This window comes from Macaca fascicularis, chromosome 8, assembly GCF_037993035.2.
Source record: "Macaca fascicularis isolate 582-1 chromosome 8, T2T-MFA8v1.1".
Lineage (NCBI taxonomy): Eukaryota > Metazoa > Chordata > Mammalia > Primates > Cercopithecidae > Macaca > Macaca fascicularis.
In genome coordinates, this window is record NC_088382.1 from 100987601 (window position 1) to 101013376 (window position 25776).

At 35.2% G+C, this 25776-nt stretch overlaps 1 protein-coding gene across 7 annotated transcripts in view; it reads left to right on the top strand.

The window, feature by feature from the left end:
- Positions 1–25776, top strand: part of SLC26A7 (solute carrier family 26 member 7) — a 142988-nt gene that overhangs the window by 34131 nt on the left and 83081 nt on the right. For all 7 annotated transcript variants that reach the window (XM_005563680.4, XM_015455017.4, XM_065519433.2 and 4 more), the window contains exons 3-4: positions 5561–5671; positions 11656–11828. In XM_005563680.4, the coding sequence (XP_005563737.2) occupies positions 5561–5671; positions 11656–11828 (284 nt within the window). The remainder of the gene's footprint in view (positions 1–5560; positions 5672–11655; positions 11829–25776) is intronic.

The window sequence follows — 25776 nt, forward strand, 5'->3', positions numbered from 1 at the left end:
GAATTTTGGCTTTGCTTTTAAAATAAATTTCTCAAATCCTAGAGTTTCTTTTCTACCATTGCCAAATGCAATAATCCATCCGTGAGTCCAACATTTAGAATTAACTAAAAAGCATTGCTTGGTTTTGGTTTGGCAACTTAAAAAAATGAATACAGTCTTTTAACATGATTTTGAGAAATATATGTATATATGTATATAGATAGATACATATAGATAGAAACTAGCCAAACTAAAAGTTTTCCATTTTTGTAGAAGATACTTAGTTTTCCATTTTTGGAGAAGATCGGGGAAATTTACCATTGTTTTTCTGAGTGGTAGTTTCTCAGTCATTGGTCACAAACAAGGTGAATTAGATCATCTGGGAAGAGGCACTGTTTTCTTATTCCCCAAAAATGCAGTGAACACCCTAACAGCAACTCTGGTTAGAAGCAGACTGCGAGTAGAGGGCAGGAGCCTTTAGGGTTTTACGTAAGCTAGTCAGCCTAGTCAGTCATCTTGTTATTTTGCAAATATTTTCTTTCTTGTGTACCAGAAATAGGAGAGACTAATGAAACAATTAAAGTGTGTTTCTTTTTGTGGAAACTTAATTCTACAAAGCTTTAAAAAACTAACCACAGTTCCAAATATGATTGGCCTATCTTTATTCACATTTGTTTTTAGACAGTGAACAGACTCAATCTCCTTAAAGTTATAGATACTGAGTCCTGAGAATATTGCCTTGAGAATCCTGTGAACACAATTTCTAATGGTGGTACCATGTATAGCAGAGATTGGATGAAACTTTAACTCTTACATCTGAGTATTAAGCAAGCAGTTCCTTAAAAGACTATCTTTACCTTTAGCAACATAACCTCATAGCCTTCTTTAGAAACTAAATTTCTTGGGTGCTACTTTTGATGATTCCTAATACAAAATTTAAATGAAATTATAGAGATTCAGGGATTATGAATTAGAAGTACAAAAGTTGCAATATTATTTAATATTTATTAGGAACAAGTGATTTGATCCTGTGCAGAAAGTAAGGTTGAACTCTCCAGCATCAAATGACCTCTTGCTTTCTGTCTCCCTCTAAACATTGTCACCTAAATTAGTTGTGTAGGGTGTGTAGGGTGATCATAATAAAGTACCACAAACAGGGTGTCTTCCACCACAGGAAGTTATTCTTGAGGCTAGAAGCCCAAAATTAAGGAGTCGACAGGTTTGGTTTCTTCCAAAGGCCGTGAAGGGAGAATCTGTTCCATGCATCTTCTCTAGCTTCTGGTGGTTTGCTGGCAAGCTTTCATATTCTTTTGCATCTGGAAACAGCACCTCAATCTTTACATGATGTTCACATGCCTTCATTTTCACGTGGCATTCACACGACTTCATCATCACATGGTGTTCACACGCCTTCGTCATCACGTGACATTCACACGCCTTCATCTTCACATGGCATTCACTTGCCTTCATCTTCACATGGCCTTCACATGCCTTCATCGTCATGTGGCAGTCACATACCTTCATTGTCACGTGGCATTCACTTGCCTTCATCATCATGTGGCCTTCACATGCCTTCATCTTCACATGGCCTTCACATACCTTCATTGTCACGTGGCATTCACTTGCCTTCATCATCATGTGGCCTTCACATGTCTTCATCTTCACATGGCCTTCACATGCCTTCATCTTCATGTGGCATTCACATGCCTTCATCATCACGTGGCATTCACTTGCCTTCATCTACACGTGGCGTTCACGTGCCTTCATCTTCACATGGCATTCACATGCAATGATTGTCACATGATGTTCTTCCTGTGTGCTTGCATGTCTCTTCACTTGGTCTTCTTTTATAGGGACACCAGTCATATTGCATTAGGGTCCTACCCTATTCCATGATGAGTTCATCTTAACTAATTATGTAAGATATGACCTTTTTCCAAGTAAGATCACATTCTGAGGTAATGATGGTTAGGAGTTCAACATGTAAATTTTAGGGGAACACAATTCAACCCATAACAGCACTCGAATGTGCTTTATGAAGAGGACAACATTTCCAGGGCAGTAAATTCTACTGTAAGAGCTGCCCCACTGAGTTGCGTTAGCTCTAATTTTCTGGGTCATATTTGAAGCTCCATACAATGGCTATAGTCTATAAAATATTGTTGGTTTTTTATTCATATCTGAGGGGAACAAAACTAGTGCTTCTAAGTCCTAGCTGTCTGACCTTACAATAAAAAGGTAAGGCTGCTAGGCCAACAAAACATAGAGTATCTAACAGAGGGCTTTTCTATGTGTAATTCTAGCACCAATTTGTAACTTTGGATACATTACTCAACTTCTAAACTCCATGTGTGTTTCTTTGGTTTTCTGAACACTTGCTATAATGTCATGTAAATATAAATAAACTAGTCTGAAACTGAAATAAAAATCTGAATCTTAATATAGAAATCTTCTCTGTGATAAATAGTTCCCTTTCTCATCACTAGTGATTGAGTTACTTTCTAGTGATCTCAGTCAAAAGATTGTAATAGGAGCAGAGCCGGAGATTGGGCTACTTACCTGCTTTCATGGTCCCTCTTGGTCTGGGGTCAGGCACTGCGCCTAGGGAAGCCAATCTCAGCACAGCGTGGGTTGGAGGGACAAGGCATACTGGTGGCAAATGTTCAGCTTCACACAAAGGGCTTCTTTAAAGATTGGTAGTGTTCACAAACCCTGAGACTACTGGTGATTTTGATATGGGAATCTAGAATCTCTTCTCCTATAACCATTATCATACCTACAAAGTATGTTTTCCTAAAAATTACATATTTCAAAGTCTTCTCGTGACCATCCTTTTGTGACTGTATCAGCCTTACATTACCATTAAATAATTGTCCCTCTAAAAATAATCAGCCATCTAAAGATTTCATCCATCCCCTCAGCCATCCTCTTTTGTGACAATTTAGCCTAACACTGTGTCTATTCCTTTATACTTTTGTTTTTGTTGCTTTTGCTCTTATCTAAATTAGATTATGTTACAAAAGTGTCTGTCAGCATTTGCAGTATTTTTCCCCAAAATAATAACATTAGAGAGTTGTATTTTTGCTCTTATTTGAATTGAATGCCATGTTTCATTACAGAGAAAGTAGAGATAATTCTGCTAATTTGTTACTGACTTATTAAGATATTCACTATTTTGGGGGCACTTAACATATTTTAGCTTGTGTGAGTGTGTGTGTATGTGTGTGCACATGTGCATGTATGAGAGAGACTATGTATCCAGTTTATATCATGAACCAGCATAATAAACGAATCAGAAAAAGGAAACTTTATCCAGCTGTCTCTCCTTTTTTTGAGGTACTTCTGTGGGGGATGGTCTTGGGCCTTGAGGTTCTTATTTGTGGAAAGGATACTTGATGTTTTACAGTACTGTATATCTGAATTAGTTCATTCCTCCTGTGTTTTGGCCATTGTTCATTGACACATTAACAGAGAAGAGGATTTACATTCAAGGTGAATGATATTGTTGTTTAAAGTAAAAGCTCAATATCTGTGCAATACGAGATAAAAGAAATGTCTACATGATTTCTGGTCTTGGATGTTGTTCTAGTAGAATCTCCTGACATGATATTTTGTATTTAATTTACAGGTCTAGGGATCGTTGAAAAATTAAATATATTTTACATGATTATTCCCATTTTAATTTGACAGAAACATGAGATCTGGGAAAATCCAGTTTTTAAACTAAGTTTGTTATGGATTTTATTTGGGGTAAACACGGAGAGAGATGAGTGTTATTGTGATAAGGTAGGCAGATAAACAGGAGGTAGCTATTCACGCTATTCACAGTGTAAGATAAGAGGATCCAGCCACTTCCAGCTTTATGTTACATCTACCTGTTGCAAGCAGAGCAGCCAAATGGGTCTACCTCTGAACAATTTTGATCCTGTCAGTATTGACCACAGTTATCAGAATGTAGTGACCGTATGATTAATCCAGGAGCTTTTGCTCAATATGCCTTTCTTCCCCACCACTGATTTAGTCGATCTGTGTGATCTTGTAAAATGTGGGCTACATTTTTTTTGTTACTCAGGAACACTCTGCATTTATGTCTCTTAATACATAACTTTTTATCAGGTAACTTATTCTGAAAAATGGATGAGAAAAAGTTGTTTTCTAGCTTTTCATATGGCTGATGTAAATAGTATATTTTACAAAGTTGCTTGCACTAAAAATGCCAAAAGGTGCTTCTTGGTAGAGATGGGGAATATTTAGCCTGCCAATGCTAACATATCTTCAAGACCTGCCCCTTAACACCATCCTTTCTACTTCTCACTGTGCCTTTATGAAATTCTAGAACAGACTCTGCCACTGACTCTTCTATAATCACTTTTATCATATTTTCACCAGCCTATAGGAATACATTACCAGCAAACAAGCAACCCAGATGGTTTTTAAAAAGAAGAAAGGAGTGGTCATTAGTTGACTTTTCATATATTTTAAATGCAGCAAAAATGGCTTCTACTGCTTGAAAAATATCTGAAAGATAACTACGGAGCTTATTAAGAAGGGGATTTCATTTAATTTAAAAATGGTAAAAGTTCAACAGTAAAAATTATTGATATTAGAATCAGCCAGGCTTTATGGTGTGCATAATTACCTGGCCTCATATTCAGAGACTCCAGAATCTAATGCCTCCTCCATTCTCGAGTGCCTTTGTAATATGTAAAGTCCTTTATGCCCAATTTAACTGAAACATTTGAATGAATTTGTCGTTCCAAGGACCAGCCACAATCCAGATAATTTTATGAACCCATACTCATAGATATTTTGGTCACATTTAAACCATCAGTGGTCATTAAGACATGTCTAAGAACATTTTCTATGTGCATGTTTCATAACAACTCTGTAGGCAATAGTATCTACAAGGAATAAAAATGAACAGTTGTGAATTATTTCTTACTCCTTGAATAAGAAAAGTGTATTTCTTTTTCCACTCAGACACTGTACCTGAAATATAAGCCAAGGTCCAGTTAGTTGGGAAGCACATGAGTTTGTACATCAGCCCTACCTCTGTGACACACAGTCCCAGGCTGGCTGTGCATCTGGCCAACCAGCCAATGTTGAGTATGCATCCATTTTTTCCAGCCCTAGTTCCCATTCCATTTCAGGCTTCTCATCTGTCAGGAGTAAAGCTTCTAGTCTTGCCTATCTTACAGATGCTATTGTGCAAATAAAATTATATATGTGAAATACTTCTAAAATTTTAATGTGCCTGGAGATATTTTACAATGTTACTGTCAAACCTACCATTTAACAGGAAGACACTCTGAACCCCGGTTTTTTTTTTTTTTTTTTTTGTAGACATCTCTGCAATCAAAGGAAAAAGCATTCGTCCAAAAATAATGGTTTTTGCAATTACAAAAATGAATTAAGGAGGGAATTTTCTTTTATTTAGGGCAATAATGCTAGTCTCTTGTTGAGCAAGTAGAATAAAGTATGATTCATTTTGTCTATAAGTAAACTAACACCTATTCTATTGTGTAACAGACTGTGTCTTGGGGTTATAAGCTGGTTCTAATTACCCTAGTCTTCTTCACAGGATTGGCCTTTGCTGTTCTCTCATCTGTGCACCCAGTGTTTGGTTTATATGGGTCTCTGTTTCCTGCCATAATTTATGCCATATTTGGAATGGGACGTCATGTTGCCACAGGTAATAATTCCTATGTTTATGCTTCTAATATTACTCACAAAAGAGACTTAGTGATTATTACTGATTATATCTCCTTAGTAGTGTTAACATTACTGCTGAAAACCTCAGCAAATATTAGAGCAAGATATTTACTCTCCACACATCAGATAGTCAATATGCTCTGTGGTTTATTGCTATATTACTGTATAGTCAAGGTTATTGCTAAGGATTCTTTGCATTTTTGAGTTGCAAAGATTCCACAAAAGAAGGGAAATGAGGCATGGTAGTACGTGCCTGTAGTCCCAGCTACTCGGGAGGCTGAGGCAGGAGAACCGCTTGAACTTAGGAGGCAGAGGTCACAGTGAACCCAGATAGCGCCACTGCACTCCAGGCTGAGTGACAGAGTAAGACTCTGTCTCAAAAAAATAAATAAATAAAAATAAAAATAAAAAGAGAAATGTTATGAATTTACAATGAAATGAGAGAAAAATTTAGCTACTCAAAAAAGAGTGAAAAATATTTTACATGTATTTGATATGTGGACTAAATGATGATATTTTAGGTTTATTCCAGGCTAGTTTATGCAATGCTGTTTACTTGGTGTAACTCTTACCTTACCTACCTCTATATTACCAAATAAAATATGAATGGTGATTTGGTATTAGATAAACCTGGGTACATGCCTTATTTGTTGTTTGCTATTTACATGGTCTTAGGCAAAAATTTAAGCTCCATTGCAGCTTTCTTGATAGTAAAATTATCTTCCAAATTCTAATGATTATAGTAAGGACTAGATAATTGATATACAGTGTCTAATTTAGTACTTGATATATAATAAGATTTAATAAAGTTAGCTATTACTATTACAAAATGGTATCTTAGTCTTAACTACTTAGGAAATCATAAAATAATTTTAACTAGAAATATCTATAGAGACATTTCTATTTATTTGGGGATTATGTGATCTCAGCCTCTGAGTAATAACATTTCGTGACCATTTCTTCAATGGTCAATTTGCATTATGGACTGTATCAGTTTCCTGTTGCTGCTGTAACAAATTACTGTAAGTTTGGTCTTTAAAACAAAATACAGGTATTATTCTACAGTTTGGAGCTTGGAAGACTGAAATGATATTCACAGGATTAAAACTAAGGGGTCAGCAGAGCTGCGTTTCTTTCTTGGGGGCTCAAGGGCAATCCATTTTCTTGACTTTTCTAGTTTCTAGAGGCTCCCTGCATTGTTTGGCTCATGGACCGTTCAACCATCTTCAAAGCCAGCAGTATTGCATCTTCAAATTCTCTTTGACTCTGACTTTTTGCCTTCATTTTCCATGTTCAAAGGACCCTTGTGATTACATTGGGCACACCTGCATAATCCAGGATACTCTTCTTATATTAAGATTAGCTGCTTAGCAACTTTAATTTTATCTGCAATGTTAATTCCCTCTTACCATATGGCATAACACATTCAGAGGTTCTGGGGATTAAGATGTGAACATATTTGAGAGGTCATAATTCTGCCTACCACATTGATACATATATTTTCTGTTAACATAACATTTTATTTATGTAGATTTGGCTTTTTAGATCAGTTAATTTTGTTATGAGGGAAGGACCAACATTTATCAATCACTTAAAACATTGCTGCCTAAAGTGTGGCTCATGAACCAGTAGGTTCAGCATTATGTGGGAGCTTGTTAAAAGTGCAAAGCCTTTATTTCTATGCCAGGCCTACTGAATCAGAATCAGCATTTTCATAAGGTCTCTGTTTTATTTATACATGTAATCTGTAGGTAACATATTATAGTATATATATATGTATTTATATGTTTATGCATATTCGTGTATGTAGATATATTTAAGTTTGAGAGCCATGGATGTTCTATTTATTAGGTGCTTCATTAAGACCTTTACATATGTTATTTTGTTTTGTTCTAGCAGAAGCCTTTTAAATAGAGATTATTACCTTTACATTGCCGATGAAAAGAAAACACTAAAATTCAGAAAGTTTCTGTGAGATCACAGATTAAAAGTCACAGGTGCATGGATTACAATCCAGGTGTGACCAAATCTAAAGCACAAGCTTTTAACTTTACAACCCACTGTTCAAGAATAAGCTTTTCTTTTGTATTGGTGCAAAAAAGAGAAAAGCACAATAATTAATTATAAATTATTAAAGCCTATTTTTTCAATTATCTTGTTCCCTAATTTCCTAACAATTTGTTTTCATTTTTGAAAACATTTAAATATATATATTCTTAGCAATAAAAAAGATTGTTTTAATACCGACCTGTAAAAACATTTTCTCTGTGAAACCCAAGATAAAAGAAAAAGGCAAAACAAGTTTGTCCAATACAATGTAATTGCTTTAAGAAAACAAAAATACACAATTTGAACATACTTAAATACACACTTACACAAAATGTTCTATGTCCTAAGAAATCAGTGTAAACATTTTACAGATATTTCATGCATTATTTTGAAATTACCATTTACATAAGAGTCTGTATTTAACAAATTATGAACAGCTATCAGAATCTTATGGTCTACTTGATAAATAATATGCATTTCAAAATATACAAAATTTACAGCCTTAACTGTAGTCATTCAACATTAAAGCCAGAAACTAATTCTGATTTCCCTTCTGTTAAGTCGAATGGGCTACGACACAATAATGCTAAAGACATTTTATTTCCGCATTTGTACTTCACCAAAGACAGCCAGTTAGACCTTCTTGTTTGTTTTTTATCCCAGTATTTAGGATTCTTTGGGTCACTAAAAAATAAATGATAATTTTCCCTTATTTTGCAACATATATACATCAGGGAAAATAGACAAACTAATTATTTTTTAACATTCCTTTAAATCTTGGACATATGGACTGAGTGTCACCAATAAGTTCCTGCAAATTAATATACAGAACATACTTCTCTTTTAAATAATTTAATTTTGATGCATATGCATCCCACTTCCACAGTATTATTAAGATATTGATGTCACTTTCTTGAAGAAGAATCGCTTTATTTGGGATTTTGCCTTCAATTTAGGTGGCTGGAATGCAATGCTGACTTACTAAATACAATAATAAATTATGTTAAAGACATCTTTAAAAGTAAACTATTCATAAAATCAGAGTATAAAGAGGTGAAACATGATGTTTTGCTCAACAATGTGAACTTTCTTATTTTAATGTAAAATGGTTTTTTTTAAAAAAAGGAATAAATCCATTGATTACTTTTTGTGGCTTGCAAAGAAGATATATTGGAATAAATACACAAGAGTCAAAAATCTGGATATTAATCCAATGGAAACAGCATTACTGTACAGAACCAATATGTGACAATTGGTAGGATAATCTTACTAAATTAGGGAAATTTATTTAAAGAGCAAAGTTTAACAATTTAGAGAGGCTATTGTGAAGACTGTATAAGGTACTTTTCAGAAGAAAAAAATAAACAGTTATTTACTGATGGATTACAGTATGATAAGACTTGGGGTAGTGTTTTTTGAAATACAAAATCTCATTTATTCTCTACCAAAATTTTGTAACTAGCTATTTTATCATCATTTTACAAATAAGGAAGCTGAGAGAGGTTGGGTAACTTGACCAGGATCACAGGTTCATATTAAGTAGAACTGGGATTCGAACTTGGGTCTGTTTAACTCTAGGGCTTATAGTCACTTCCTATGAGACCCTGTGACCCACAGTACTATTGAGCTATCAGGTAGAAGTAGTGATATATGAGGGTACCACTAATAGGCTGAAAGCCTAACCAGGGTAAAAAGTTGAGCAAATGAGGCAAGAATAGAGAATTAGTAGGGAGGAGACAAAGACAAAGGGGAGACCTGTATATAGATAATATAGAATGTCATCCACAACAGCCACACATATTCACTGGCAGTCCCACTTCCCTTGATTGTCCTTCACTACCTCAGAAACAGCAAAGCATTATCCTTGCTGAAGAGGCAGTACTCCCATGTCCATACTGGTGTGGACATGTCCTCGCCATTGCTGTACCCATTGCTGGCAAGTCCTCTGTCTGGAGGTGTTCTTGAAATTGACTCACACACAGATGAAACTTCCTTTTGTTCACCTAACAAAGCCTTTTAGATGGCTTTCTCTTTTACCATTTGATTCCCTCCCATCTTCCTCCAAATCCCAGGAAAAACAGGTCTAAAATAAAAAATTAACTCGTCTATATGTTTTTAAAAAATTCTGTAGTCATTTGTTCAGTGGCTTTTGTACAAAACATTTTGCTCTGTGCTCTAGGAGATTTAAACACCAAAAGACAAACTCCTTTACTCTCAGAAGTATCTGATTTGATCTCTGGAGCATCGTGTTGTAACATACCCTCAGAAATATGTCCTATCAAGACCAGATTCTATGGTGAATGTTCTCTACTTGGTATTTCCCATCCTGGGTGCTAGAATCTTATTTCTAAAAATCAGGTGTATTACATTAGTTTCTTGATGTACTCTTCATTTAGTACTCTATGATAAGGACAGTGGTCATGATTTATTGATGATTTATTGAGAATGACTTATCTCATTAAGAGAATGTTATTCAATCTGTTGTCTGTATTTATGTACCACCAACTCTATGGAACAGAGAAAAGCATACAATATAGACCATAACAGAGCATGCTGACTTTAGTCTTATTAATAATTATATGAATAGCTACCATTTATCAGGGGTTAACTACATGTCATCTTCTGTGATATGTGCTATATTACATTATTTAAGCCTCATAACAATCCCATTGGGTGAGAAATGCTGTTAATGGACAAAAAGATTGAGGTGACAGTTCTGGGATTTTAGGCCAAGTTTTTTGGAGGCCACAATCATCGTGTTTTTCTGAATCCATAGCAGGTACCGCCTCTCTTATCTAGTAAAACCAAGGATTGGCTGTGTTGAATTTCCAATGAGACCTGTTTCTGTTTGACTCATGTCTCACTTGCCTTATGCTGTTTTGTGCATGGTTTGTGTTGGGATGTCTACATGTTGAACAGGCCCTTTTCACGAAGTCTCACTTATGACCTGAAGCAAAGTAAGATCTTGAAGTAATGAGAGTAAATGTTTGCACAATGCTGCAGTTTATTTCTATAACCCAAATTCGCCAACCCCTCTTTGAGAGAATCAGCATTTCCATGTTCACAAGGCTGCATTCTCAGGCATGCTGTGCCAAGATGAAGGGTTCAGAACTCTTGGCAGGAACAGGGAAACACACTGAAAATCGTCCCATACATGTGCAAGGCCATGGCAATTCTTGGGGAATACCACCAAGCCTAATCTAAAAACAGTAGACAGAAATGGTATGTTTAATTATTTTATGGGCCACAATATGTTGTTACACGATAATAAAAATATGCTCTGCTATGAGACCACAGAAGGTGGAAAGATTAAGCCTAGTTGGAAAGATCTGGGATGAATCCTTATTATATATGGGATTTGAGCCAGACCTTGAAAAACAAGTAGGATTTGCACAGGTAGAATGAAGAAGCAAACATTTCAGGGAAAAGGCTGAATTTACTGAGGTTTTCATACCTATCATCTCATTTATACTCCCCTTAGACCCTGAAATGTAGGTATTAGTACTCCCACTTTATGGATGAGACCATTTATATCCAGTGTAATGTGCTTTAGGTTATATTATTTGTAAATTGAGAGTTGAATTTAAATCCAGGCTGTCATCTTATTTCCTGTCCCAGGACGTTCTTTATGCCAGTCTGCAGAGAGGTGGAAAAATGTCTGAGCCAGGTGAGAATAGCAAACAGATGAGTGGCTGTAGGTTGAATGAATAAGCATATGTGGAGGTAAGTTTCTATTTCATCCATGGAGAGAGGTGAAGAGTGGAGAAGCAAGGGCACAGAGGAGAGGAAAGTGTTTCTAACAGATTTGTTTGGTTTCACAATGTAGCTTCAACTTTAATGACAGAATCCCACAATTTTTATTGAGTCTTTTAACCGAATTACTAACAGAAGATTCCCCACACCACTTGGTTTCAGGCACCTTTGCCTTGACATCTTTGATATCAGCCAATGCCGTGGAACGGATTGTCCCTCAGAACATCCAGAATCTCACCACACCGCGTAACACAAGCGTGCTGGGCTTATCCGACTTTGAAATGCAAAGGATCCACGTTGCTGTAGCAGTTTCCTTCTTGGGAGGTGTGATTCAGGTAAGTGATACTGACACTTGAGCACAAAGAAAGGGACACAGCGGCAAAGGGAAGGCAATTGGTGTTTTATTTTTATTCTTGTTCATGAATTTGTCTTTCCAGATGGATAAAGGCCTGATGTGATTTATCATGATGGAAATGCTGTTTAGAGTCATTACTGTATAAATGCTGGTTGAATGAATGAACTAGAATCAATAAATTGAAGTTACACAGGAACAGTTTTTGGTCTTTTAAGAATGAACTTTCTAAAAAATGTTTTAGAAAATGAAATGAGCTTCCTTGTAAGGAAATGAGGCAATCCCTGTGTCCACATAGTGACTAGGTCATCACTATAAGGGAAGGTTATAGGAAAAATTCCTGCAATGGAAAGGAGATGTCACCACATCTCTAGTGTCCTTTCCAGTTTTCAGATTTTATGATGTTGTTGCCTCCACAGTAACAAATGGTACTTGGTTTATGACATATGTTTGCTGATCTGAGGTCACTGGACTCAGATCTGTACCACCAGCATCATGTTGCTGCCAAGATTGCTACAGTCTATTTCTTCAAACTATCGGAATATGTAATTTGATGTTTCTAATCAGTCGTCAAAATTAGAAAGCCCAGAGGTGACTATAAAATAAATGTAGACAGGCACTGAATATTAGATATGGAATTGCCTGTTTGATAGACATTTTCGCTTACTCTCTCATGGTCAACTGAATTACATGTGCATAAACTTCTTGGGTGGCTGTGTTTTGGGTTGGGAGACTCTATTTTACACTGTAACATTATTTACAAGGTCAAAGATCTTGTAAATACCAAGAAGGGAGAAAAACAGTTGATGACTGGCTGGAATTAGATGGTAAGAGAAAACGTGACCTAGAAGAAAGGAAGCATTAAAATTCTTAGAGTTACATTGCCTTCTAGCTATATGAAAAGGCCAAAGGAATTAAGGATGTAAAATGAAATGAGGATAAGAACTCATGTCTTCATAGTGCTTGAGAGAAACAGACCAACCATTTGAATGGCAGCTCATTTGCCTAGGAGACTGACCAGACTGGTAGACCAATCAGTATTTTCTATGGCTTGTATCTGAGCTATCATAAAATAAAAACTAGTTGCTTGGGTACCCTGTAACTTTCGGTTTATTTTTCCAACCATGGATGATGTCAACCTATTCTGAGGCTTGCACAGGTAGGCTTAGTGGTTTTTCCTCCTTGCCTGGCCTGTATGAGGTTCTCTGAGATCTGTCATCTATCTCCATCTTAGAAATAATCAGCCCTGTGAACTGGTAGATCAAACATGGATACATTGCCTTGGATTTTGCATATGTTTTCCTTAATTTCTATTCATTTAAAATAAAAAAATCTTTGTATTAACATTGCAAAGATAATATTGTGTCTCTTTTCTGTCCCTCTATTTTTTCACTCATATTTCTCTTTGAATTTATGGTTTTTACTAGAGTTGTATATTCTCTTACTCTACAAAGCATGAAACAAGTAGTTTTAGGTTATTTAATAGTGTAGTACTAGTTTTAGGTATATGTTAGTATAGTAAAAATCTAAGAGTATACATAATTAGCAGTAAGACGCAGCAACCTTCTACTTAGTCTCATTTTAACCATCTTCTGAAAGTTTGAAACAATCATCAGGTATTCTGTTATTATCTAGTATATTTGGATTATGACTTAAAATGATAACATCTAAAAGTCAAAGCCAGGATTCTAACATAAAAAGTATATGTCTCATTTTCCCAAAGGAAACTCCCTAGAATTGTAAGAGCAAAGTAGAATATTATTAAAGATAATAAAAATAATATTGTTTTCATGGCCTTTTATTACACGTAAAATCAGATTCAGAGAGTTGCATATTTTCTCTTATAACTTCATCAAACATCTGCTTTTCTTCCTCTGTAGCTCTGATCTTGGATATGTGACTTATGTTTTAGCCAAATTTTAAGCAGATGGCTGGACTTTATTTGACCTCCAAACTCATCTTTCCATTGTCAACTAGAAACTTCAAGAGTTCTGCATCTTTGGGATTTAGCTGATCAGTCATTTTTCCTTTTATTACATCAGATTTGAAATCCACTGAATCAAAGTATCCAGTTTCTACAAACATATGAAGTGTGTGTTTGCCTTGTTTTATTTATTTGTGTATTGTTTTGATTTTGCTTGCATATTATTTGGTTTCAGGTTGATTTTTTCCCCTCTGAAGATCCAGCTGACAGAATTATTTAGGTTAATAAGATTATATTGTTACAGTGTCTGAACAATCATGTCTGATCTGATTCACAGTTAGAAATGCTCTCAGCTGCAAGGAACAGAGAACCCTCCTACTGGAGGCTTACACCATAAAGATATTTATTGCTTCTTGTATTATAGGAAGTTATAGAAGTAAGTTCTGGACGGGCTTTGGTGTCTGGCAACACATTCAATTGATGAACTAATCTGCTTTCTGTTATTACATAATAAGGGCTCTGTGACTTATTGGGTGTGTGGTGTTTTGTTTTTTTTTTTTGCTTTCTCTTCTTGTAACTGACAGGTAAGTTTCTCCCCATAAAGTGTAGCTTGTATTTGTCTAATTTTCCCCACACACAACCCTTTCTCTACTTCTTTACTTGACTTATATTCTTTAACATTATTTTAATGATTCTAGTATATCTATCTCTTTAATTTTAATTTATGCATTTTTTAGAAGAAAGAATAGCATAGAACAATAAAGGAATTGGAGTGAAACTAAAATGTATACTTATAGCAAACTGTCTTCATTATATAAAATTTTTGATTTTAGTTTGCTCTTTGCCTTTTTTTTGCTTTTCCTCCAATGTAAGTCTATAATATTTTAGTTTGTTTTCTATGTAAGACATTATTTAAAGAACAAAGTTCTTGAGGGTATTAATACTATCTTAATGCATTTTAAAGTTATCATTATACCTAGCATAGAACTCTACATGGTAGATTCTCAGAAAACTTGTTGAATTAAAAAATGAATGATCTGGTATCTCATTGTGGTTTTGATTTGCATTTCTCTGATGGCCAGTGATGATGAGCATTTTTTCATGTGTCTGTTGGCTGTATGAATGTCTTCTTTTGAGAAATGTCTGTTAATATCCTTTGCCCACTTTTTGATGGGGTTGTTTGTTTTTTTCTTGTAAATTTGTTTGAGTTCTTTGTAGGTTCTGGATATTAGCCCTTTGTCAGATGAGTAGATTGCAAAAATTTTCTCTCATTCACACCAGTTAGAATGGCGATCATTAAAAAGTCAGGAAACAACAGGTACTGGAGAGGATGTGGAGAAATAGGAACACTTTTACACTGTTGGTGGGATTGTAAACTCGTTCAACCATTATGGAAAACAGTATGGCGATTCCTCAAGGATCTAGAACTAGAAGTACCATATGACGCAGCCATCCCATTACTGGGTATATACCCAAAGGATTATAAATCATGCTGCTATAAAGACACATGCACACATATGTTTATTGTGGCACTATTCACAATAGCAAAGACTTGGAATCAACCCAAACGTCCATCAGTGACAGACTGGATTAAGAAAATGTGGCACATATACACCATGGAATACTATGCAGTCATAAAAAAGGATGAGTTTGTGTCCTTTGTAGGGACATGGATGCAGCTGGAAACCATCATTCTCAGCAAACTATCGCAAGAACAGAAAACCAAACACCGCATGTTCTCACTCATAGGTGGGAACTGAACAATGAGATCACTTGGACTCAGGAAGCGGAACATCACACACCGGGGCCTATCACGGGGAGTGGGGAGGGGGGAGGGATTGCATTGGGAGTTATACCTGATGTAAATGACGAGTTGATGGGTGCTGACGAGTTGATGGGTGCAGCACACCAACATGGCACAAGTATACATATGTAACAAACCTGCATGTTATACACATGTACCCTAGAACTTAAAGTATAATAATAATAATTAAAAAAATGAATGATCTATTCAGGAATCTGAAAACCAAGAAATAGCAAACATAATGCTAGGTAATAATTTAATGATTTTAAAATATAAACTGAGTCTGACATTTGTTAATTTTAATTATTATTATAGCAAGATGGGACTGTAAAAAAAAAGGCACACTCAGAACTGTCACTTCCCTTCCCTATTACTGTTATGTAGGTATATATCTGGATTTTCATTTTGTTAGGAACATCTCTTCAAGGTGAATTCCTAGAATGAGATTACTGGGTCAAAAGGTAAATTCAAAACAAAAACAAATACAGTTTTGTTAGACATTGTTAAAATCCCTTTCAAAGGGGTTGTGTCAGTTTACATTTCCACAGCAGTGTATGAGAGTGCCTCAGACTTACCAACAGAATGTGTTCTCAGCCTTTTCAAATTTAGTCAAGCAGGTGAAAAGTAGTATTCAAAGTAGTTTGAATTTCTTTAATTATGAGTGAGGTTCAACATCTTTTCATATGTTTAACATCATTTTGTGCTAATTTTGTGAATTGTCTATTTATATCTGTCTCATGTTAGCCCTTTTTCTGTGACAGATGTTGCAAGTATTTCCTTCTAATTTGGCAGTTGTACTTTGACTTCATTTTACTATGCAAATTAAAAAAATTATGTAGTCAAATTTATCAGTCGTTTCTTTTATTGCCCATTATTTTGAGTCAGTGTTAGCTTTTTTCGACACTGAGCTTACGGAGAAAATCATCCATATTTTTTTTCTAGACTTCCATGATTTAATTTTTTTCTTTGTATATATAGATTCCCGATCATTGTGGAGTTTATGCTTGTGAATGGTGTGTGATACGGATGTAATTTTATTTTTTTCTAAGTTGCTGCCTAGTTGTGCCAGCAATGTTTATTAAAAAGTCCATCTTTACCTTCATCACTTAAGATGCCACCATTGTCATTTCCATATGTACTTATATCAATTTTGGGACTTTCTTTGCTATTCTACTGTCTTTAAGTCTATTCTTGTGAAAGTAGCACCCTGTTTTGCAGAGACTTTATAGAATGGTTTAATGTAGGGTAGGACTAGTCAACCTTTGTATTTTCAATTTTTGTGTGTCTTCTTGGCTATTCTTGCATGTTTGTTTTCCTTATGAATTTTAGCACAAACTTGCATCGCTGTATAAAAAGAAACTTGCTGATACTTTTATTGGGATTGTCTTAAACTGACATCTTTATGATGTTGATTTGTCCTGTCCTAGAACAGAGGATGCTTTTCATTTTGTTCAAATCTAATTTTGTGTTTTTCTGAGTGTTTTAAAATTTTCCTCCTACAGGTTTTGCACATTTTTGTCAAATTTATTCCCACGTATTTAAACTTCTTTGTTGCTATTGTAAGTGGAGTTTTCTTTACCATTATGTCCTCTGGCTGGCTATTGTTCCTGTCTTTGAAAGCTATTGATTTTTGTGTGTTAAATTTGTATCCTCATATCTTACTGAATTCTTTCAGCATTTGAATTAGTTTTATTGTTCATTAATTTGCTAGAATTTTTTTAAGAGGTATTTTTACTTCCTTACAAAATCATATGACTGATGATTTCTCTAATCCAATTGCTTTGGGTTTTGCAACCTCTATTATAAAGTTAGATAATTGTGAAAGTAGTGGGCATTCTTGCCCTTTCATGAGTTTACTTACAATGCCGTTAACATCTCCACAAATTATAATGCAGTCCTCACGAATAAAGTTTATATGTTTCGTCATGTTAAGAAATTATAAATTCTGTTCTATTTTTGTGCTTTTAATAGAAACTAGAAAAAATGTTGACTATTGCTGAAGCTTTTTTAGCATCTATAGAAATAATCTTACTTTTATTCTCTCTAAACTATTATTTATTATATTAATGGGATCCCTAATATTGAAACAACTTTAAATTGCAAGAATAAATTCCAGCTGGTCACGGTCTATTTTATTCTTAATGTGGTGTTGGATTCATTTTATTAATTTTCTTCTTTAGTATTTTGCATCATTTTTCTTTAGTGGTACTGGTCTGTAGTTTTCTTTCTTGTAGTTTTCTTTTCTTTCTTTCTTTATCAGGTCTAAGTTTCAATGTTTTACTTTCTTCTTAATGTCCTTTCTCAATGCTTTTAAGCATGTATAGCACTTTTGGAATATCTAGTACTGGAGGTTTTGTAGAAGTCCTCTTTAAAATAATCTGTTGCCTGGTGCTCTTTTGTAAGATAATTTCTTGATGATCTTCTCCAGTTTTTTCTACAAAAATTGGTCAGTTTAAGCAGCCTAGTTCTAAAACAACCAGAATTGGAAATCTTTATTTTATTGGAAAATTATATTTTTTTCTAACTTTTCAAATTTATTTACATGTAGGTCTTTTATCTGTTGTAATTTAAAAAAAATTGTTTCAATGTTTTACCCTTTGATATTTTCTATTTTTATATTTGTGCTTTTTCCTTTGTTCTTGATCCAGGTAGCTAGTGGTTTTTCTATTTTGTTACTTTTTAAAGAAAACCAGGATTTCAAAATAGTAGGTCGACTTTTTTCCCATTTCTATCTCTGCTTTTATCTTTATGATTTCCTTCCATTTACCATTATTTTATTGTTTGGTTGTTGCTCTTTTTCTACTTTTTCCATCTAGGAATTCAATTTATTTGTTTTATTTTTTTCATTTTTATTGATAAAAGCATTTAGTGCTCTGAATTTCTCTATGCTAATTGTTTGAAATGTATTCTGTTGATTTTCATATATATGGTATTTTGCTTCAATATTTTTTAGGAATAAAAATTCTGCGATTTCAGTTTGTATTTCCTCCTTTACCCAAAAATTAGGAGAAGAGATTTTAATTTTAGGTGGGTGAGGCTTTTTGCTTTTCAGTTTTGTCAATAATTTATAGTGTTATTTCATTGCAGTCAGGGAGTACTGTTTATAATAGTTTATGTTACCTAATTTACTAATGTTTTCCTTGTAACCTAATGTACGATCATTTTTTTTTTCATTTTTTTTTGTGAGTGTTTCATGAGCACTTGAGAAAAAAGATATAGCCCTGATTATCAGAGTGTAAAGATCAGTATATAGCTATTAGGTTCTTCCTTGTTGATTATGATTATTCACTTTTTGCCTTTTTGATCTTTCTCTTGTACTGACTGAGAAAGGTGTGTTCATTACTGTAGGCTGCCTTAACTAGAATAATGGTATTGTAGTGGTTTAATTATCTTTTAGGTGAGCTATAAATGTTTGTGTCATAAACATAAGATCATCCAATGTCTCTTACTCATTGGTCATCAGACAAAATAAATACTTTCTGTCTCTTCTCTGTTACCATTTGATTTTTATTGCTAATATAAACAAAGTGCACTTATACAACAATAATGTAATGTGATAGTTTCTGTGTTGTATGTTAGAGTGTGGACCTTTTAAAAACAGTGTTATTGAGGTGTAATTGCCATGCAATCAATTCTACATATTTAGAATGTTCAATGTGATATTTTGACATATGTATATATTCATGAACCTATCATCAAGACAATAAAAATATCTGTAATTTCACAATTTTTTTCTTGACCTTTGTAGTCCCATTCCATTAACTCCCTTCCTCACCCAACAGCAACCCACTGATCTACTTTTTGTCACTATGAGTTAGTTTGCATTTTCTAGAATTTTACAAAAATGCATTTACTGTCCCTTCCCCCCTCTCTCTCTCTCTTTTTTTTTTTTTTTTTTGGTCTGGTTTCTTTCACTCAGCAAAACTTCAATTGCTGTTTATATTGTAGATTTATTGCCATGGTTTTGTAACAGTAGGAACTCTTGTGATTAGAACTCATGCAATTTCTGACAGTTGATAATGCAGTGACTGAATTGACTGGTGTGATAATCTTATTGTTTCCAGTTCTACCATCTATTTCTAAGGCACATTGTCTCATAAGAAAGTCTTTTAGTGGAACTGATGCAGTTTTGTACTATTAGTACTACTTTACACATAGAAAAGAAAATTTTTCTAGCTAAAAACAGTAAAAACAGTAGCAGCTAAGAAAGGAATTGCTTGCACACTCACAATAATGAAATGTTAATTTCAGGACAAGGTGGAACCTTTTAAAGTGCCAGTATCCATAAGCATTTCTACTGGGGACACAAACACATAATAAAAGCCAATGCACTTTAAAAACCATTGTTCCCCTTTCCCTGCAGCTTTTATTATTCCCTGTGATGAGCAATTTGCATATTTGTTTTTCCAGGAGCTGAGAGGGGTCTGGGATTGTCCCTTGACCATTCACCTCTGGAAATTGTCTCAAGCTCTACTTTTCTGAAGGAGCCATAGGACAAGATTTCTGCCATGGGGAAATCTAGTTTGTCTTTTTGATTTTTCTTGCACTGAGAAAGGTGTGTTCATTACTGTAGGCTGCCTTCACTAGAATAATGATATTGTAGTGGTTTGGTTATCTTTTAGGTAAGTTATATATGTTTGTGTCATAAACATATATTCAACAATTGTAAAAGTGTGGGGTGACACAAGGTGTGATGTTTAGTGACAAAGCCTTGTATTATGATACTAGTGCATTCTGGAGACACATGGTCTTACTCCTTCAAGGATGATAAAAAGACAACTGTAAACTAAATAGGAGATTCTTCAATTACTTTTGGTGTTGTGCTAAACATTTTCTTGCATGTTTTAAATAAGAGGATCAGGAGTATAGAAGGGATGCAGGATCTAAAACTAGTTTATCCTGCCTATTCAACACATCATACTTACTCTTCTCAGAAACATCATCAATTTCATTCTTTTGTAATACAGGAGGAGGACAATCTGAAATCTCTTTTGATGATGTTTCACTGTTTTACAGCCATTACAGCAGAAAGTCATTACTCTGTTTAATCTAAATCTTTCCACCTGTGTTTGTATCTGGCAAAGCTAAGAAGTAATAAACTTAATCAAGTTAGAATTATAACATTCTTAAAATTATAAAAAACTTTCCTCATGTACAAAAATAATTATATTTATTAGCCTAGTATTTGACAAGCTCTGTTCTAAGCTTACTACATGTATTCATATATTCAATCCTCATTAACATTTTAGGAAAAATTATTTAGGAATAATTCCCTATTATATAGATAGAGATACTGAAGGTAAACTGACTGATATAGTTTGGCTCTGTGTTGTCACCCACATCTCATGTTGGATTATAATCCCCAATGTTAAGAGAGGAACCTGGTGGGAAGGAATTGGATCATGGGGGCAGATTACTCCCTTGCTGTTCCTGAGATAGTGAGTTCCCATGAGATTTGGTTGTTCAAAAGTGTGTGGCACTTACTCCTTCATTCTCTCTCTCTCCTGCCACCATATGAAGACATGCTTGCTTCCCCTTTGCCCTTTTGCCATGATTGTCAGTTTCCTGAGACCTCCTCAGCCATACTACCTATACAGCCTGTGGAACTGTGAGTCAACTAAACCTCTTTTCTTTATAAATTACCCAGTCTCAGGTAGTTCTTTACAGCAATGTGAGAACAGACTAATGGAGTGACTTATTTAGTATCTTGTAATTAGGAATTAGCACAGTAGGAGTCAGACTCCAATATACACTTTCTTAACTGCTGCTATGCAGATTTCTAAACTAGTGTTGACAAAGGAAGCAAGGAAACTTAATCCATCTACTTCTAGGGCCAGGCATTGTTCTAGGTCTTTCCCTTATTTTACCTCATTAATAATAGTGGCAGCCTGGGTACTGGGCATGTACCATGTGGCAGGACAATGTTCTTGGCTCCACAACTATGTGCCTGTCATTCTCTAGGCATGCCAGGCCCCATTCTCATGCCACTTGTATGACTCCTCTGTGTCTTTCAAGGTTCAGCTCAAATATAATCATCTCAGAGAAGCCTTCCCTGGATCTCTGGACATGCTTATATGTGATTCCTCTTAGTGTTCCTGTAAGACATTGCTCATGTCCTACCTCATAGGGCTTCTCAATTTACCAGGAAATACTTTTTACACATTTGCCTCCTTTTCTAGACTGTGAGTCTCTATAGAACAGAGACTATTTGTCTCTATAATTCCAACAGCTGGTACTTAATAAATGTGAGTTGATTAAATTGAAGAGGAAAAACGTCAGTTAAATGTTAGTGGCATCACTATGTTAAATAACAAAAATTAAATTGAGGTTTTTTTCATCCTTTACCAGAAGATAGGGAATGTGTCTGTATCTGTTTAAATTGTAAAACAGTTCTTGATAAACAAATAGTAATAAACTTATACTTCTCTAATTTGCTTATGGTTATTTTGTTGGATCCATCTAGCTCAAGTGTGGAGACCTAGTCAATAAAATCTCCCACCTTTTCTTATGAATATTCTCACACCTGATGAAAAACAAAAACACAACTCTACAACTCCTTACACTTCTGTGTCTTTTAATAATATCATGCTTCCTATCATCCCACTTTATGACTATTGTTTTCTTTAGCTCATATTTCTTAGACAAAGGAGTCAAATTTTCCATTCCTAGCAGTTCTGACTTTCATAATATCTAGCATCAGAGGCTAGTTTTTTCTTGAAGTTTCTGAGAACTGAAAAGATGATGGTGCCCCTTCAACCATGTAATTCCCAATAAAGATGATTCTAAAGTCCAGTGAATTTCTGATAAATTCCACAAAATTCAGACAGACATTTCCTGAACATATGATCAGTTTGTGGAGTAATGTGTACTTGGCTCATCTCTCTGCTCTCCATTCCTGCTCTGTCTAGTTTAGGTGACTTTTTCCTTTTTCCTTTACTATTCCTGTTATACTAACACTTTAAATGGCCATTCTAACATGAGATCAGTCCTACCAAAGTGCAGATCTGATGTTTGAGTCAGTGTGCAGCATAGTTCTTGGCAAGATCAGGTGTTTAATGAATGTATGGAAAAGTGATGTCATTCACTCCTGCAAAACTCCCTTTTCACTATTTTACAGTGGACTATATTCTGACTTCAAAATGTCTTGCTTTATTTTCTGTTACTCACTTTTGGCTAGTTTCCTTCCTTCTAAACTTGCTCTGAACATATCCCATGCTGCCCTGTTCGATCCTCATACTCTTCCCTCTTTTTTGAACGCTTTCTAATGGTTTTCTTCCTTAAGTGTCAAGCTTATAATTTTAATCCTATCCAGCAATATTCCCTTCTCCCTCTGAAATCCAGTGGCACATTTTGTATTTCTCTCTTTTATATGTGTGGTTTATATCTTTGTCTTGGTGTGGTTATTTGCACACATGCCATATCTCTAAAACCCAGCTGTTTGGTGCTCTTCCTAGAGTCTTTCTTTTTCCCTATGCTGATGTACACAGGATTCAGGAACTCTTTGTGAATAGCACACACTTTGGTGAGAAATTTAGACTTACCTGAAGATTCTGTGGAACAGGTGGAGGGGGTTTTCTTTTCTTTTTTTAATTTTTAGTGACTTTCACTTAGGATGATTTTAGATTTGCAGCAAAGCACAAAAATAGTACCCAGAATTGACATATAACCCACAGAGTTTCCCCTGTTACTAACATCTTACATTAGGATGTATATTTGTCACAATTAATGAACCAGATTGATATTTTGTTATTAACTAAAGTCTATATGTTGTATTCAGATTTCCTTATTTCTTTTTTCTTTTTTGAGACAGAGTCTCACTCTGTTGCTCAGGCTGGAGTACAGTGATGCAATCATAACTCACAGTAACCTGGAACTCCAGGGCTCAAGTTACCCTCTCACCTCAGCCTCATGACTGGCTAAGACTATAGGCACCTGCCATGCCAATTTTTTAAATGTTAGGCCAATTTTAAAATTTTTTTGTAGAAATGGGGTCTCACTATGTTGCCTAGGCTGGTCTCAAACTCCTGGCCTCAAGCCATCCTTTCATCTTGGCCTTCCAAAGCACTGGGATTATAAGCGGGAGCCACCATGCCTGGCTGTTAATTATTACCTAATGTCCTTTTATTGTGTGTTCCAGGATCCCATCCAAGATACCACATTACATTTAATTGCCCTGTCTTTCTTCAGTTTCCTCATTACTGAACATTACTGAGACTTTTAAAATTTTTAATAATCTTGACACTTTTGAGGAGTACTGGTCAGGTGGTCTACAGAATGCCCCTCAATTGGGATATGTTTGATGTTTTTTACCATGATTAGATTGGCCTTATATATTTTTAGGAGGAAGAGGTGTGTGTGTGTGTATGTGTGTGTGTGTCTACATATAATTGTGATAAAATACACATAACATAAAGTTTACCATCTTAACAATTTTTAAGTGTGTAGTTCAGTAGCATTGAATACATTCATAATGCTGAGCAGCCATCACCATCATCCATCTGTACAACTCTTTTCATCTTGTAAAACTGAAACTCTACTCTCATTAAACAAGTGACAGTCTCACCACATCATAAACTATAACAACACTTATCATTGTTGATGTTAACTTGATCACCTGGCTGAGGTAGTGCTTGTCAGTTACTCTATTTTCTCCCTTTCCATACTGTATTCTGTGGAAATAAGTCATTATGAATAGCCCACACTTAAGGAGTGGAGGTTATGTCAAGTGGGGAGTTAATGAGTGGGTATTGTCTGCATAAATTACTGGAATTCTGAACAGATTTGCCTATTCTCCCCTATTTATTTATTTATTTAGTCAATCATTTATATTAGTATGGACTCTAGGATATTTGTTCTGTTCTTTGGTTATAATCCAATACTACTTTATTTATTTTGCTCTTCAAATTGTCCTGGCTTTGGACATTGGGAGCTCTTTCAGTTGGCTCTGTGTCTGGCCTTGACACCCTTATTTGTTTATTTACTTGTTTAACACTTCCTTCCTTTCTGGTACTACAAGATAATCCAGGTTCGTATTATATATGCCCTGCTCAGTCCTAGAATCAGCCATTTCTCTAAGGATCTCTGTTTTATTAGAGAAAGTTGTTAGACTTTAAGATTTAGATGGTAGGTATGTTCATTGCTACCGGGGTGTTGTTGCATCTAAGGCTTTTTATCTGACAGAGCAAAGAAATATTTTTATGTATATTAAGCATAATATAATTATGTTTAATTATACAGCAAATCTTATAAGGCAAATCTGTGCAGAATTCCAGTAATTTTGCCTCTTAATACACATGCTTAAACCCACTCGCCCAACTCTTGAGATCATAATAAAATATATGTTATGTATATTAATTATATTATGTATAATTTATATGTATGTAATCATATCTATATGTGTTTATGTATCCATCTATGCCTATATTAAGTTAAACATGAGTATATACTTACGTCTCCAACCCTAATGCATTACCACGATGATCATTCTAGCTTTATGGCCTTGTTTGTCTGAAATCTCCCCCTCCAGCAGTGAGAACCTGGCTCCCACCACTCACCATCCATTTGCTTAAGTTAGCAATTCCATTATATAAAATATATAATAATATATTGCAATATTATATATATTGCAATTCCAGTATATTTGCCGGTGGTGGATCTGTGTGGGTACAGTTCTGCAGCAACTTCAATTCTTGCCTTCTCAGAGGAAATAATTCAACTGAGATGCATAAGGCAGAAGGAGAGACCAAGCCAAGTTTTAGAGCATAAACAAAAAGAAAATCAAGTACACATGGGAGAGGGTCAAGCGGGCCACTTGAGAGACCAAGTGCACTATTTGACCTTTTGACTTGGGGTTTTATATGTTGGCATGCTTCCGGGGTCTTGCGTTCCCTATCCCCTGATTTTTCCCTTGAGGTGGGCTGTCTGCATGCATGGTGGCCTGCTAGCAGTTGGTTGGGAGGGGAGCATGTGCAGTGTGTTTACTGGAGTCATACGCATGCTCACTTGAGGTGTTTTTCCCTTCCCACGCAAATGTCCCTAGGAAGTCATAAGCCAGTTAAACTCTGCCATTTTGCCTCTAATATGCATGGTTAGGCCCACTTACCCAACTCTTAAGATCTTAGTGAGAAGCTGCTGATAACCAGTGTCAGGTGCTTCTATCTATTGGGAGACTTCCTTTTCCTGGTGCTGGCTGGGACCAATTAT